Below are 16,616 nucleotides of genomic sequence, written 5' to 3' on the forward strand. Positions count from 1 at the left end.
GTATGACCCCTTCTCTTTTCCGATGGTTATAATCAGTCTGACAGAGAGAGGTATCCCAATCCTTGTGGTTTTTAGTATAACAATGACCATCAGTGGGACCTAGATGGATAAACTTTATCAGTTTATTATTTTACTTAGAGCCCCTACACATAGCCCATTCTAAAATGGCCAAACTAACACTCGGTAGTTTAATCTGACCTCCCCAGCAACCCGCATCATTCCAGACCCTTTGTGAAGAGCCTTGAGACAAATGTTTTGTGAATTGGCGGTATATAAATAAAACTGAATTTAATTTAATTAAACAAAGCAAATAGCTAGAAAGCTAAACGGAAGCCATGTAGGTGGAGTTAGATGACTTTATTAACTGGCAGATACCACAGCTCAGGTAAGTGACCCTAATTCTGCATGAAGTCCCTGATCTTCAAAAGCTTTGCGTGTACAAAAACACTGGCAAACTGGTTTCGTGGGCAAAGCTGATCTACACACCAGGTGCAAATTGAATTGCGTATGTAAAATCATCAGAACAGCAGGCGCAAACCTTTTAGCATGTTTGTCTTCATAAATATGCAAAACATAAACTAAAACATGCAAATTTATTGGAGAATATACAAATGTAATTCCCTACCACCTGCAATGCAATTGATCAAATGTGAAATGGATTGCCGTTTCTGCATCTATATGAAGGACTTTTGAATGGCAGGTTCTAATTGCACACAAAATGTTATTTAATGTTATTTAACAAACTAAACTAAATATTCACAGCCACCAGAGACCAGGTCCCTCATGTCCTGAAGAACCTCCCAGCTGATGAGCCATGCATCATCATGTCCCAGCAGGTCAGGAGGATCTCTGACCTCTTCCATTGGTGATGTCCTCCAGCTGAACCAAAGCTGCCATCGTTCCACAGTTAGGAGCAACTTTAGCAGCTATTTATGGACATGTGTGATTATCTCCAGCTGGTCCACCTTAGGAACCATCAAACCTGACTTGTTAGGAGTTCATCTGCTGATCCGACACCGTTTTATTCTCAGTGAGAATGAAAGTGTCCCTCAGATGATTCTCATGCATTTTCTGCTCCTCAGCGCTCAGACTGGTGAGCATTTTCATCTACAGGTGACAGAAACAGAGGAAGTTTCAGTTTCCATCATTTTCTCAGGTGTGTTACGTTATTGAGGCTGAATGTGATTCAGTTTCATTGCTCTGATTTAAACCATAAAAGCTCAAACTCATGAAGAAACATATTTCAGGAACACATCCATGAAATAAACTGGATTCAGTCGTATTTCAGTGGATTTAGGGGAGTTTTAGTTCTCGGTAGTTTATTATTGTCGACTGAAAAAGTTTCCGTGGGTTCCTGCTCATTTTCATGCAACGTTCATTTTTGTACATGCCGAGTTTGTGAGGATGTGAAAAATTGCGCCACAAGGTTTATTGATTTTCTATGGTTTAACTGTATTTTCATGTTTTTTTATGCTTTTAATCTTGTTTTGTAGTACTTTCAGATACTTCAGATGATATTTTTTATTCTTATTATTACCTCCAAATCCATGATTTTGAACTTCATCTCTCTGCTCTCCAACACTCACCGTGTTGACAGCCAGTAGCCATTTCCTCATTTAAATAAGGCGGTCCAAACCTCTTTTGCACCTGTTATCCATTGCCACGCACCATCTTTGTAAATCACGCACAACACGCCCACCTATTGCATTTGTACATTTTGTTTTTTTGCTCAAGCAATTTAGCGCTCCTTATTTGGATTCTTTGAAGATCAGACCCCAAGTCTGTTCAGTGAGAAGACTGATGACCAAACGTTCTGAATGCTGGTCCAGGAGAGGAAAGCAGGCTCTACAAAAACGAGACATGTTAATACAAATTCATTTAAGACATTAAAATAATTATTGGATTAAATCAATAGTGAGTCGCTGGGAAGTTGATGCCTTGCTCTGACAGGCAGGGTGTAGTCGCTCCATCACAGTTCAAGCAGGACACACATCCATGCCTAAGGGCAATTAAGAGTGGCCATTTACCCCAACAGTCATGTTTTGGACCTACTCAAGCCACTACCTTATTACAGCAAGGAAACGTTCCTAACAGCTGTCCCCCAATGTTGTCGAAGAGCAATAAAATGTTTGAGCAACTTTTGACTCGGGCAACAATAAAGGCTCTGGAAGGGTTGGGGTTAGTGGGGAAGGCTCTGTAAGGAATATGACATGGGCTGAAACAGTGGAAGGAACCTAACATAAAAATTTTAGGTTCCTTAGGTAAATTTAGAAATTCCAACAAAACAAATTTATGTAACTTTACCCTGAATGATTTCTGCTTGGTGTTGAAGCGATAGACAAGAGCCTCTAATGGAAACAAGATTAGCTGAAAACTGTGATCTTTTCCAGTTTTGAAGCATAATGAACTGAGAAGACACCAAAAAATATAGTAAATCTGTTTTCTTAGGAAGAAACTATGGCAAAGGTTTCACAAATGCCCAACTGTCATTTTTATTTCCTGTTGGTATGTAATGTTGAGCCATCTCTGTAAAATGTCCTGGAACGGGGCTGCTAAGTAACTTGTTTGGCTAATTTCTATCTGTAGGAACTTTGACATCCTCACTGAAGGTGACTAATTATTAATTTTTCAGACATGGCAGAGGTGATTCAGTCTCGCCTGAACGAGCAGGAGGGAAGAGAGGAGTTTTATGTTCACTATGTGGGATGTGAGTACAAATATCTCTGGGGACCACAAAAGTGCCTGAGCTAAAATCATCTTTGCTGTTTTCATCTTTCTTTAGAAGAAATGAGTGTTTCTGATGTGTTTGGCATGCAGTTAACCGGCGCCTGGATGAATGGGTGGGGAAATCCCGTCTGGCTCTTACCAAGACAGTGAAGGATGCAGTGAGGAAGAGCTCAGAGATCGGAGGAGTCGGAGATCTCTGTGATCAGCCCGAGAGAAAGATCACTCGCAACCAGAAGAGGAAGCATGATGAGATCAACCACGTGCAGAAGGTGGGGATGTTTGGCATTTTCTGTTGTTATCAGAGATGTTTGCATGTGTTGATTTCAACTAACAGGAGTTGTTCTTTTCCTAACAGACATATGCAGAAATGGACCCAACAACAGCTGCACTGGAGAAGGAGCATGAGGCGGTATGTAATTCTTTCTACCTTATGTCACTGTGTGCCTTGATGACCTCCTGTCTGTGGTCGTCCTGTTTTCAGAATTCTACCTTTTCCTTCATTTCATCTTCTTAGATCACCAAAGTCAAATACGTGGATAAAATCCAGATCGGAAACTTTGAAATTGATGCCTGGTACTTCTCCCCGTTCCCTGAGGACTACGGCAAGCAGCCCAAGCTTTGGATCTGCGAGTACTGCCTTAAATATATGAAGTATGAAAAGACGTTTAGATATCACTTGGTGAGTCCATCTGTCATTCTAATGTGTTGTGATTATGAATCTGAGAATATTATTTAATATTAATATTTTATTAAATAATATTTGGGTCTGTTAAGGATTGTCCTGTGAATACCAGCCCAGTAAGGTGATGGTATTAGAACAAAATAGAAAGGTGTGAGACGAGCTCTGACATTATTGAACAGCATAAACTCTGCACATATATGGAATAAATTCACACAATTTCTAAAAATACAAGAATTTATTAACAAAAATAAGTCAACTTAAAGTCAAACATATTTCAATCAACAAACTCTTTACTTTGCTAAAACAATTCAACTAAACTACCAAGCAGAATTAAAGAATAATGAAGACTAATGGACTATGTACAATATAAACAAGTTGATTAAAGATGATTGATAATTATGACCAAAAGAGTGATGCAACATTACCATGCAATGTTTATGTTTGAGAACCAAAGATTATCTTGAAGAATCTGGAAATGAAGTTAAGTTAGTCTTGGAACCAACTTAGACAATAATCAGCAACCATTTAGACAACCATTCACAATGCAAGATCAGATAAAATATTATTTTAATAAAATAATGTTTTAATGAATGATCTGCTGAATAAAACCAACCTTCTGGATGAATAATTTTCAACGGTGTCTCATTAACTGCCTTTATTTATTGAAATAATATTTAAAGAAATATTATTAAGGGAATATTTTGGAAAAGAACCAAAACTTTCTGGAGAAATAGGGTTTAATAGTGTTTACTTAGTTATCAAGTTTAGTAAAATAATATTTAGGGAAATATTATTTTCTAGATTGAAATCTAACAGCCTTTCTGGGTAAATGATCTTAGCAGCAAGCACGTGTTCTTACCTGTTAGCGGTTAAAGCTAACAAAAGAAGCTTATAGCTTATCATCAGAATCAAACACAGACCTTTAAAATACCATTAATAAAAGGGTTAAATTCATAAGCATGGCTGATCTTCTGTGTTTAAAAGCAACCTTTAAATAAAGTTTGTCTTAACTTTAAAAAAAACAAACAGAACACAAACTGAGCACATGTGCTGAGCAGATAGTCTGCTAGCACTAAGATAGCTGAGTTTCAACACAAACAAAACCAGACGTCATGAAATGAAAAATGTTTAGATTATTTCATTCTAAACTACTTCTCTCTGCCCAAACCTGACCTCTTACGTGAACCGTCCTGAGGAAAAGTTGTCCGGGCGACAAAGTTGAAGAAGCATCCACAGTGAACAAAGGGTTAACATGCAGCTAACCTCCGTAGCTGGGGGGTGGGGCGGCTCGTTCTGTCGGCCAGCCAAACTGCACGTTACTGCTGTAACCATGGTGATGCGGTCCCTTTGTCCTTCCTGTCTCCACTCAGTGTCGTAGAGACGGGGTCTCTGCTGGGAAGTCTCTGGAACACAGTTTGCTTCTGTAGACCTCAGAGAGAAAAGTCAAGCAACGCTTATACCTTAATTACCCCGTTGATGAATGAATACCGGATACACAAACAGCAATTTATTCCTACTTAACTTAGTGGATATGAACGATGATCATATGACATTCTTGGATCCAGTTTGAAGAGTTATGTCTGTTTGCCAGCAAAGAGACATTAGCGCGCTGTGTCCCTCTGTCCAGTTCCTCTGGGAACCCGCGTAAAAGAGACAGGATGTAGCAAGAGCGGTGTTTTTATTTGGACAGTGACGTCACAGGAAGTCTGCTGTTATTTTCTGTTTCTGGCTGTGCTGGAAGTAGGTTAATGTCATTTATTTTGAAAGGTTGAAAAGTTAATACTGGCCTTTCATTTTGTACCCATGGCTGGGTCCCAACAAATGTAAAAGACATGACTCTGTGAAGCTCTTGTTCAACAAAAAGCTAAATAGTAGCACAGGAAAAATGCTTGACCTTGAAATTGTTGTGAAGTGATGAGGAGTCAAAGTGATCCCTGCAAACATCAGATAAGAGGTCTGTCTGTGGAGTCCTTCCATTTCACTCCTGTAAGAAGATGTTGTAAACGCAGATGTTCTTCAGTTAAACGACCAACTGGTTTACAGCAATAGGTTTGGTTTGTAGAGGCTAAACCAGCGCTTTAAGCCACTGAGGTGCTGCACTTGGGTAGTAAAATTGACGCGCTGATTGTTACCTTGTCTGATGAATTAAAGTCTGAATCGCTGTTGCCAGTTGAACAGTTCATCCCTTTATTTCCTTTGGCACCATGCTAGTAATCATACGTACTTTTTGTTAGCACCTTGCTGCTTCCACCCCTTTCCTGGTGGAACACCTGACCTAACAAAGAAGGGTTCCTACCACACATAGTCATGACCACTGATCACCCATGTGACCTGACACTCAATAACTCATAGTATCAGTTAATTCACCTTCTGCTCCCACACTATTAATTAGTGCCAAGGGTAATTTTTAAGTTGTTCATTTTAATCAAAACTTCACTGGGGCATCAGCCAATCAGCTCTCGGTCTCTGCCAGTTATTGTTTTATGAATACCTGCCTGGTGAGGTGTGGCATTTTAGGAAAGGAGGAGTGAATTCATGCTCTGGTGTTCTCTAACAGCCCTGCACATACAGTGAGGAGAACAAGTATTTGATACGCTGCCAATTTTGCAGGTTTTCCCACCTCCAAAGCATGTAGAAGTCTTTAATTTTTATTAAAAATCTCTGAGCCTTATTTTAGAAGTTCTGACTGGGCTGTGGTCCTGATAATTATCCCAGGGGATCATTTTATACATAAAAAACATATAAGACAGCCCTGCATACACCTGCCATCAGTGGATCCCTGGAAACACAGCAGGTATCGTACCAAGTAGAGCGAAGCCAAGTGAAGCGAAGCCGTGCCGCGTAAAACGAGCCAGTGGAGAAGGAGCATTTGACGGTGTGTGTGCAGAGCCCCTCTACCCCTCTAAAACAACGCCAGTAAAAGAGACTGGAAGAGTGAAGCCCGTATGACACCAAAACATAGCAGTGGTGTTCTGTTCGTTTGGCAGATTCAGGGTTTATCTATTTTGTTTTTGTCTTTTATATTTCTGGTTGTACGCTTGACCTCTACACCACCGGCCTGCGCCCGACGGGGTTTAACTGTTTACTGTAAATTCTGCGATTGCGTCCGCATCGCGGAAATCATAGGGCCCCAGAAACTAGCTACTTTATCGATACCTTAGAGTTTAAGTTGTCAGCATGTGAAAAAAGTTGACTTACTTCTGAAACACCAACTTTACACTCTTGAGTTGCTGCATGAAGTAGGCTAAATTGCTGCTGATGCTGGTTGCTTCGTCATGCACGCCTGTGTGACAAGGTGGGTGTTGCTGGCGGGCGGATGGTCTGTGTGTGCTTTTTTAAAAAGCCTACATTGTTTTTGGGGGGGTGGGTCTTTTACCTGGGTGGGCCTCCCAAACAGAGTCTATGTATGATTAAGGCCGCTCCTTATTGTTTGGAACATCTGGACAAGAGAAGCAGAGAGCAACAAGCGATCTTGTTTGGTGCCAACAGTCCTGATCTAATCCATGTGCTGGGTCACTCCTCCAAGTCAGTGGGCTTCATGTCAGTTCTGCTCCAGGAACACATCCATGGATGAAGAGCACATTTCTCCAACCATCTAGGAACAGTTTCTGGGAGGTCTGTTGATTATCCAGCATGATCGAGAATTGTACCGAAAGACTAGAGTAATTAGAAAGTTGAACAAAGATCAGAACGAGAAACTGTTGGATCTGTGGTTAGGAACCTCTCCAGATTTAAACCTCACTGAGAGCTTTGCTCTCTTTTCAAAAAGTAGGTAGAAAAACAGCCTGACTGACTTGGATCATCTCCAAGCACCAAGAAGACCAGAACAGGTCACTCTTGGTTTGATTTGGTCCAGGAGGTTTGGAGATCTTCACGCTGAGCACAGTCTTATGAAATGTTTCAACTGTTCTGCTGTAGGTGATGGAAACGATTTAAATAAAAAGGTAAAGCCATGAATCACATCTTCTGTGAATCTGCTTTTTTGTTTTTCATGACTGCAGATAAAATGTGTGCATGAGTTTGAACCCGTTTTTGTTCTAAATACAAATATACGGGTTTGTTTGGTTGTTCACAAGTCATTCTTCCTGCATCTTTAACAACATGGATATTTTCCTCCTCAGTCACACTGTCAGTGGAGGCAGCCTCCAGGGAAAGAGATCTACAGGAGGAGTAACATCTCAGTTTATGAGGTGGACGGGCGAGATCACAAGGTGAGCACACCTGAACATCTGAACACCTCAGAGTTCCTCGTCTGGTTGTGTTTCACAGGAACATTTAGTGTTTTTTAACTCTATTTGCAGATTTACTGCCAGAACCTTTGTCTACTAGCAAAGCTTTTCCTGGACCATAAAACGCTTTATTTTGACGTGGAGCCCTTCATCTTCTACATTCTCACTGAAGTCAACAAGCAGGGAGCTCACATCGTCGGATACTTTTCAAAAGTAAGTCTTGTTACCGACGGCCTGCTTGTTTGCTTCTTTTTTTTATTAACAACAGGGTGAATTTTAATGAAAAAAGAAATTATACATAATATGACATTGAATAAAACAATCCGTTTATGTTGCAATGTCACAAATAATGTGACAAATAAACCGACCAAACAGCCGTGTTACTCTAACAATTTAGATTTATGGGCTTAGTTTTTGGTACTGACGGTTTCAGTGGTTCTGCACAGACATTTGAAGTGTTTTCAGCTTTTAATAGTAAAAACATGATGGTAAATGAAGATTGTTCTTTTATTTTGTGGTTTTGCAGGAAAAAGAGTCTCCAGATGGGAATAATGTTGCATGTATTCTCACGCTGCCACCATACCAACGCAGAGGCTACGGAAAGTTTCTCATAGCTTTCAGTGAGTAATAGAAAATAACCTGCTGTAGCAGCGAGGAGTCACCTTAATATCAATTTATCTAAATTTGATCCATCTCATAACAATAAGTCTAATTCTGTCAGTTTAGGGTTAGAATCAGTTTTCATGCATCACAAACTAAATTAATTGTATGCTGTTGAAGAAAAATAACTTAAAGAAACACAAAAACTGAAGCGATGACATAGAAACATTATCACTAATTCTATTAACTTTTACAATTAAACAGGGAAAATGTTTCTCAATTCTGAAGAAATAAATGATCAAAATATCACAGAAGCTCAATAAAAGTCCTTTTATTAAAACTTTGAGTCTCTTCAGTTTAAAGAAAGTTTTTTTTAACAGAATAATTAAAAATCTTAACACCTTACACAGTTTGGGTGTTGAATGTTTGGGAGGAAGTAAAGGAGAGGGATTTGAAGGAGGAACCTTGACAGATCTGTTTCCAGAACTAGTACGTCCCAGATAGCAATGGGAAGAGGGTTTACTTTGGGTCAGAAGAGGCTGTTTAGGTTCATACTTTGGCTGTTCAGATGGTCACCAGTTTGGTGCTATCAGCGGTTCTGTTTGCCAGGAAGTCTCTTGGAAAAAGACGGGCTGTAGTCTCTGGTCCAGGTCTTTGAAAGCCTCTCAGATCATCTTGTCATCTACAGGCGTTCTATAGGCTGAATGGTCCAAACACAGAACGGGGGGTTGAGGTTGACCCACTAATATTGTGCTTCTGATCCACCTTAGCAGGGAGTATCAAACCAGCTATGCACCCTAAGTGGTAATAGAACGAGTGTGACGTGGTGAGAAATAAAGCAATAGATGCTGCAGCATCTTCCAGAGTCTCTGATCTGATCTAAGAGATGCCTGAATCAGCAGAATCCGACACATGTTGGTCAGATGTACAGTACAACGTCTGTTCTAGCTGACTTTAACAGTTTAAATCAACTCAAACACAAAGTGTTCATATTTGTGGGACACAACGTTCTGTCGGCAGATATCAACTGACAGCAGTTTCCCAACAAACCAATTCAGCCCAACATCGTGGTTCCTACATGAACTTGCCTCCATTGATTCAGTCATTTAAACAGAAAATATGAACTGAAGTGGTGGATAAACTGGGAGTGCTGGAGATATTCAACCTGACCTCCCAGCATGAAGGTCCATCTTTGCTTCAGGGTCCTTTCAAAAACTCCTCCTCATCAGTCACTGATGGAGAGGTATACCTGAACCAAACCTGACCGCCCTGCTTGTTGATTGTTTTCACAATATTCATCATTAACCCCGCCAAGAGGATCACGGCATGTAGTAATAGTACGTTTTAACAGTTAATGTCATTCGTTTTAAAAGATCACGTCATGAAGGATTTCTGTCCCTGTGTCGTCGCTACTCTACTTTCTATGGCCAAACTTGACTAAAGCTGGACAAAAACACACTCCTCATGCTCTTTGTTACCAACGCTGACACACTCAGTTACTACAGTCGCACGCAGGTAAACTCAAACTCCTGACAGCGGACAGAAAAACATGCCGCTAAAACCTAGAAAGCAGGCGAGGATATCTGTGGTTTTTAAAAGCGTCAAATTTAGTTCTGATGGCAGCACTTCCTCTCCTGCAGCAGCAGCAGGGCTAACTCTCCTGGTACATATGGTGAAGGTAGAAGTACACAACATAGACCAAGTGTTTCAGGCCCTGCCCCTGACACGCAGCTAAAGTCCAGTCACCACCCAATAAAAGGTTCTGACCCGGCTTGGCTGACGGAGGTGATATTATCCCCCTGGATCCATAGGACTGAGCTTGGTAATTAAATACATACATGATAGATGAATGTATTTAAAAGATGTATGTAGAGAAAAGAAAGAAAGATGGAAAGAAGCAAACAGATAAACGATGTGATAAAAAGACAAAGATGGAGAGAGTGAAAGATAGGAAAAAAAGATGGATATAGACATTATTTAAATACAGCAGGAAGAAGATAAATAAATATTTCTGAGTTTTTTCCCATAGGAATGTTCTGTTAAATATGTAGACAACCTTAAACAGGCAGCAGTCAGAGGAAACCATGGTTCCAGCCATTTTTCTATTCTTCTGAGTGTGTGTTTATACACTGACCCGGTTAAGCACAAGATTTTTGTCGAGGCTTTAAGAGAGAATTTTCGTCAGCCTCAGATCTACGGCTACAACTCCTGCATTCAGCACCGTCGGCTCGCCTGCATCCATTAGTGACTCGTCTGCAGGCAGCAGCCGTAAACGCTTTGCTGAAAGAGATGGAAAGGTGTGGCTGCAACTCTGGGAAGCCGACTCAAAAGAAGTTGTGCAATATTTCCCTGGAAGTTTTCTGCCACACAGGAGGGATTGTTTCTCTTATTGAGATTCAAGATCACTGGATGGTCTCTGCTCTTTTTTCCTCCCTTTTCCCTGTTCCCCGTCCTTCAGGAGCTAGATAGATAAGAAACTTTCCCACATGGAGTTGAGAAAATAAATCTTAAAGTTCATTCATTTTGACGCCAAGTCCTTTTAATCTCTAATTTGGAGAAATAGATTAAATACTGTTTTGGTCCTGCTTCCTGCAGTTAGAAACTACCCCAGAAAACAAACCCAGTTCCTAAAAAGGTTCCTGTTGTGGAGAAACACCATAAGTCTGTTTACATTGAGGCTAAGATCTGCATTTCAGTCTCTTTTTGTATTAATTTGATAACATATGCCTGATTTATTTTTGACTAAAGGAAGAATTGTATTTGTTAAATCTTTGACCAAGTGGTGGATCACTATAAAGCCTGGTCTTGTTCTCTTTTGTCTCTGCTGTGTGTAGGTTATGAGCTGTCCAAGCTGGAGAACGCAGTCGGTTCCCCGGAGAAGCCTCTGTCTGATCTGGGGAAACTAAGCTACAGGAGTTACTGGTCCTGGGTGCTGCTGGAGATCCTGAGGGACTTCAGAGGGACATTGTCCATCAAAGATCTCAGGTTAGCACTCAGACATTTCTTCCCAAAGTGAAATGTGCTTCTGCAGAAGTATAAAAAATATCCATAACCGAGCTAAGAGGGTTGGACTGGTATGGAGATGCGTTGCTGTAAATACCTGAATGGTAACAGTAGAGCAGGGGTGTCCCATGTGCAGCCTGGGGTCCGTTTATGCCGTTTTAGTTGTGTAGAAAGTAGGACCACAAACATGAAGCAACTTTTACTCTAAAACAGACTTTATCATTAAACTTGGCCATACAAAGAATGAATGACCCATATCCTGACCTTATTGATCAGAATTAACGAACAAACTATTTTTAAAAAAAGAAAATGAGAAAATTGTTTGCCTTTCGTTTAACGAGGCAAACGTGAGATCTACAATCATTTCAACGTACCGTCTTTCATTAAAATACCTTGTATTATTGTAGAGAGATGGAACTAAAATAAAATGACATATTTGAGTTTTATTTTTAAAATACATTATAAATTGTGGCCTGTGAAGATTTTCTATTCTGATTTTGAGCTGCCAGGCAGAAAGTTTGGACACCCCGTCTGCTTCCAGCTACTGCTGGTTAATGAGCTCACAGCGGAGCTGAAACTCGTCACAGGAAGTCTGTGACGAGTTGTGTTGAAGCATACTACCCAGACCGGATACTGTGGTTTAATGTTTACATTTTGAAAATAATTTTACTCTTTAGCAAATGTTTCAAAAACAGTTTGAGTCCAGTCCAGTCCAGTCTGACCCAACCCAAAAAATGATGCTGTTGCTGCTGCCAGCTGACCCTGCTGCTGTTTTACAGTCAGATGACCAGCATCACGCAGAGTGACATCATCAGCACCCTGCAGTCGCTCAACATGGTCAAATACTGGAAAGGTCAGCATGTCATCTGCGTCACCCCCAAACTGGTGGAGGAACACCTCAAGAGCGCCCAGTACAAGAAACCACCAATCACAGGTAACTCCTGAATCCTTAAATGGGGTACACCTCTTCACTGTTACCTGGGAGGGGGAACCACTCCTAGCAGGTGCAATAAGGGTTTGCTGGGTGACACCTGGGGCACATCCTCAACTTCGTACCTTCACAATAAGAGCATTAAAGATGCAATTTAACTGTCGCACCGTGGTCTCAATGCTGCCTCAGTGTGTTGCAGACTGTCATGAACGTCTAAAATGTTTTGGGCCTAATTGTGTGTTGTCCTTTCACTGTGCAACAGCAGTTGGACTCCTTGTAATTTCTTAGAAACCGTAAAAATGTCCCCTCCTGTATAGAAGTGGGTTGGGTGGTTCCAGAGTAGAATCACCCTTAATAATAATATATTCATAATATCACATGAATGTCTTTTCAGTGTTTGAACTTTATTTTTTTAAAGACAAGTCCCCTGATTTGCTCCTTTTGTTTCTCACCTTGTGTCTTTTTCCTGTTCACAGTCGACACCGTGTGTCTGAAGTGGGCGCCACCCAAAAACAAACAAGCCAAGTTGTCGAAGAAGTGAGATGAAGAATCCACTCCTGTTTCCTCCACCATATAATGTATATAGCTGTTAGTAACAACAGGGATTATTTTCTTAGAATAAATGTGTAAATATAACAACAAGCCACTTGTTTCTTTTTTCTACCTTCTTTTAATAAGTTCTTTCTTAATTATTTAATGGTGTTTTGCAGGATATACAGCAGAATGTTAAAGCGCTGGAAGATTTTTGGAATGTTAGTTTTCTTGATATTTATTATTAATTACAGCCATAGCTGAATAAACACAGCCATAAAAAAATGTAAATATATGTCTGCCTTCTGTCTGTTTGGGACCAGTAACCAATAAGTTAAGAAAAAAACTTCCCAGAAAGGATCAGTAAATAACCCAGAGCTACATTAACAGGAAAAAGATTGTTCTAAGAATGTTGGACGTTTTTCCCCAGGACTACCAAGATTTATTAAAGAAATATAATAAAGTAGAAACAATGTTAAACAACCAGCTATATACACAACTGACAAAAATTTAGAGACATCCAGCTTTCAAGTAAAATTTCAGGATGAACCTAAAGTGAACTTTAACCTTTACATTTCAACCTAATGTGACCTCTAAACGTTTGAATGCAAAAGGACCAAAAAAGGATTCCAGTTTATATTCTATCCATTGTTTCTTCTAAATAAGTTATTAAAGCAAAATTTGGAAGATGTGGTACTACACCTAGGTGGTGCTAAAATATGAAATATTAGCATTTTGGAGATAATTTCAAAATAAAATACAAAATAAAAAACATTTTAAAACATTAAAATTTGGTATTTTTTGACCACATTTTCTCAAATTTACAGTCCAACTTGAAAATTATGAAATTACTATAAAATATTTGAAAAAGTTAAAATTACATAAACAGTTTTGAGTGTATTTCTTAAATTCCTTTTGCCCAACATTATTTTAGGTCAACTGATATTGCAGTTTTACATTGATTTCAGAAAGATGATGTGAAAACCACCTGTGTCAGTCCTTTAAGGTGCATTTTGCCAACAGAGCTGTGGTTGAAGTGTGATTACACTCAAAATAAATTTTCATGGTTTTTGACCCCGGCCAGAGGGCCTCATTTTGGCTTCTCAGCCGGCTGGACAGCAGAGCGGGGGATGGGCAGATTAGTGGCTTCCTTATAGTTGGTAGAAACTTGACCAAGGTGTCTTTAGAAAGGTCTCAGTAACCCCGAGTGCAGACATCCAATAATGGTGGCCATGTGACAGTTCAGGGTACATATACATATATACATATATATACACATATATACATACATATATATATATACATACATATGGGTTAGGGTTAGGCAATTTTTCTCTCTCGGTGACTCTCCCCAACTCGTCCAGCGACTGAGTGGTTGAAACTGGAAAATCAAAGGTAGTGCACTGGCCGTCGCACGCCATCCGCAGCTCTCATGTCCTTGGCCGCACCCAAGCAGAGGAAATAGTAGTAATAATAATAATAGTAATAAAGAGCTAAAGTCAGAGTTGTATAACATGCTAAGGCTGTCTAAACTCTCCCTCACACAAGCTAACTTACTAAATAAATGCTGAAGTCCTAATCCCACTGTAAGATAAGTCCTGAAAGGCTGGTTGCTGAAAAATCCCAATTGTGGAAAGATTCTATTTTACAGTGTAAAATACAGAAAAACCAGTAGTGAGGAAAAGAAGAACAGCAGTCTAAAACATGAAAATGAAGAATAGCTCAGGATTGAAGCAAAATTAAGTCAAAAACGCCTATAGTTGAAACATAATTAGTAAACATTTAATATTAAATATTAAAGGATTAGACACATCATCAGTAGTGGACCTCGGGATCATTGAGTGTTTCGGCCATTTATCACTATACACTCTAACCCGAGGAAGGCCCAGCCAAGGTTGATCAAGCCTTGGTGTGTGTCATATAGTGTAGGTTTTGCATAATCTTAACAGTTAAATTTCAAGATCGGTTTTAGAGTGAACATCACTGTTTTTTTCAGGAACAGTCACAGCAATCTGCAGTTTTGTACCAGTTTCAGTTTGAAGATTGGTTTTAGAGTGAACATCACTGTTTTTTACAAGAGGATTGGCAAACACCATTAAAACACACGTTCTTTTTTATTTTGTAAAATGCGGTGGAAATAGCTCAAATTGATGGCCCCAAAGGACAAACAGGATCAGCCACAGCAAACTGTGACCACCCTGCCAGCCTCCAGGAGGGGCAACCTGAAATGGCAACAGCAAACTGTCACCATCCAGGCACCAATCCCCCAGATGCCAGTTCAATTTTGAGAAGCTTTTCCAGCGTTTCCTACACCGCATAACCTCTGGAATGCTTAGTTGGTGGTCCATAACAGTGCATAACCACTTTAACAAGGTGAGAAAACTTACCAGAAAGGTGAGTTCAGACTTGCTTCTTGAATGAAAACTCAGAAATGGCCCAGGGGTCACTAAGTCAGCTAGCCAGATTAGTCCTGGTGACAGCAATTGTTACACTTCAAGACTTAATTAGTCTCCTTGGTGTGATAGAGTAAGGCCACCTGAGCTCAATTATATAAAGTATAAGGGTTCAGAGAGACCATAGTAGGGATTAAAACTGAATTAATCCTAGGGTTCGGCGACAGAACTTTTTGTGCACAGGCACTCCTGCTGGGAGTCCCCCCGTGTGCTCTACCTCTCATTGAGTCCGCCTGGAATAGTGGTCTCTAAACTGGAGATCCAAATCCTTTCAGCCCTCCTGTGCTGGGCTGCGGACCAGGTAGGGTTGGACTGCAGGACGGTGGCTGTTAAGGCTTCCCACCCATGGGCTATAAAATGTTGTACCAATGGTATGTGTACGTTCTTATTTTTTATAATACAGGTCCTTCTCAAAATATTAGCATATTGTGATAAAGTTCATTATTTTCCATAATGTCATGATGAAAATTTAACATTCATATATTTTAGATTCATTGCACACTAACTGAAATATTTCAGGTCTTTTATTGTCTTAATACAGATGATTTTGGCATACAGCTCATGAAAACCCAAAATTCCTATCTCACAAAATTAGCATATCATTAAAAGGGTCTCTAAACGAGCTATGAACCTAATCATCTGAATCAACGAGTTAACTCTAAACACCTGCAAAAGATTCCTGAGGCCTTTAAAACTCCCAGCCTGGTTCATCACTCAAAACCCCAATCATGGGTAAGACTGCCGACCTGACTGCTGTCCAGAAGGCCACTATTGACACCCTCAAGCAAGAGGGTAAGACACAGAAAGAAATTTCTGAACGAATAGGCTGTTCCCAGAGTGCTGTATCAAGGCACCTCAGTGGGAAGTCTGTGGGAAGGAAAAGGTGTGGCAGAAAACGCTGCACAACGAGAAGAGGTGACCGGACCCTGAGGAAGATTGTGGAGAAGGGCCGATTCCAGACCTTGGGGGACCTGCGGAAGCAGTGGACTGAGTCTGGAGTAGAAACATCCAGAGCCACCGTGCACAGGCGTGTGCAGGAAATGGGCTACAGGTGCCGCATTCCCCAGACCTGGGCTACAGAGAAGCAGCACTGGACTGTTGCTCAGTGGTCCAAAGTACTTTTTTCGGAGGAAAGCAAATTCTGCATGTCATTCGGAAATCAAGGTGCCAGAGTCTGGAGGAATACTGGGGAGAAGGAAATGCCAAAATGCCAGAAGTCCAGTGTCAAGTACCCACAGTCAGTGATGGTCTGGGGTGCCGTGTCAGCTGCTGGTGTTGGTCCACTGTGTTTTATCAAGGGCAGGGTCAATGCAGCTAGCTATCAGGAGATTTTGGAGCACTTCATGCTTCCATCTGCTGAAAAGCTTTATGGAGATGAAAATTTCCTTTTTCAGCACGACCTGGCACCTGCTCACAGTGCCAAAACCACTGGTAAATGGTTTACTGACCATGGTATCACT

The 16,616-nt window shown here is 40.5% G+C and overlaps 1 protein-coding gene across 1 annotated transcript in view; it reads left to right on the forward strand.

Moving 5' to 3' along the window:
• Nucleotides 1–12,814, forward strand: part of LOC124863281 (histone acetyltransferase KAT8-like) — a 34,758-nt gene extending 21,944 nt beyond the window's left edge. Inside the window, exons 2-11 of the mRNA XM_047357606.1 lie at nt 2,633–2,707; nt 2,818–2,996; nt 3,083–3,136; nt 3,242–3,406; nt 7,531–7,620; nt 7,711–7,851; nt 8,165–8,258; nt 11,073–11,223; nt 12,021–12,175; nt 12,649–12,814. Of these exons, the coding sequence (XP_047213562.1) occupies nt 2,633–2,707; nt 2,818–2,996; nt 3,083–3,136; nt 3,242–3,406; nt 7,531–7,620; nt 7,711–7,851; nt 8,165–8,258; nt 11,073–11,223; nt 12,021–12,175; nt 12,649–12,713 (1,169 nt within the window). The 3' untranslated portion in view covers nt 12,714–12,814. The remainder of the gene's footprint in view (nt 1–2,632; nt 2,708–2,817; nt 2,997–3,082; nt 3,137–3,241; nt 3,407–7,530; nt 7,621–7,710; nt 7,852–8,164; nt 8,259–11,072; nt 11,224–12,020; nt 12,176–12,648) is intronic.
• The last annotated feature ends 3,802 nt before the right edge of the window (nt 12,815–16,616 follow it).

Source organism: Girardinichthys multiradiatus, chromosome X (genome assembly GCF_021462225.1).
Source record: "Girardinichthys multiradiatus isolate DD_20200921_A chromosome X, DD_fGirMul_XY1, whole genome shotgun sequence".
In the NCBI taxonomy this organism is placed as follows: Eukaryota; Metazoa; Chordata; class Actinopteri; order Cyprinodontiformes; family Goodeidae; genus Girardinichthys; species Girardinichthys multiradiatus.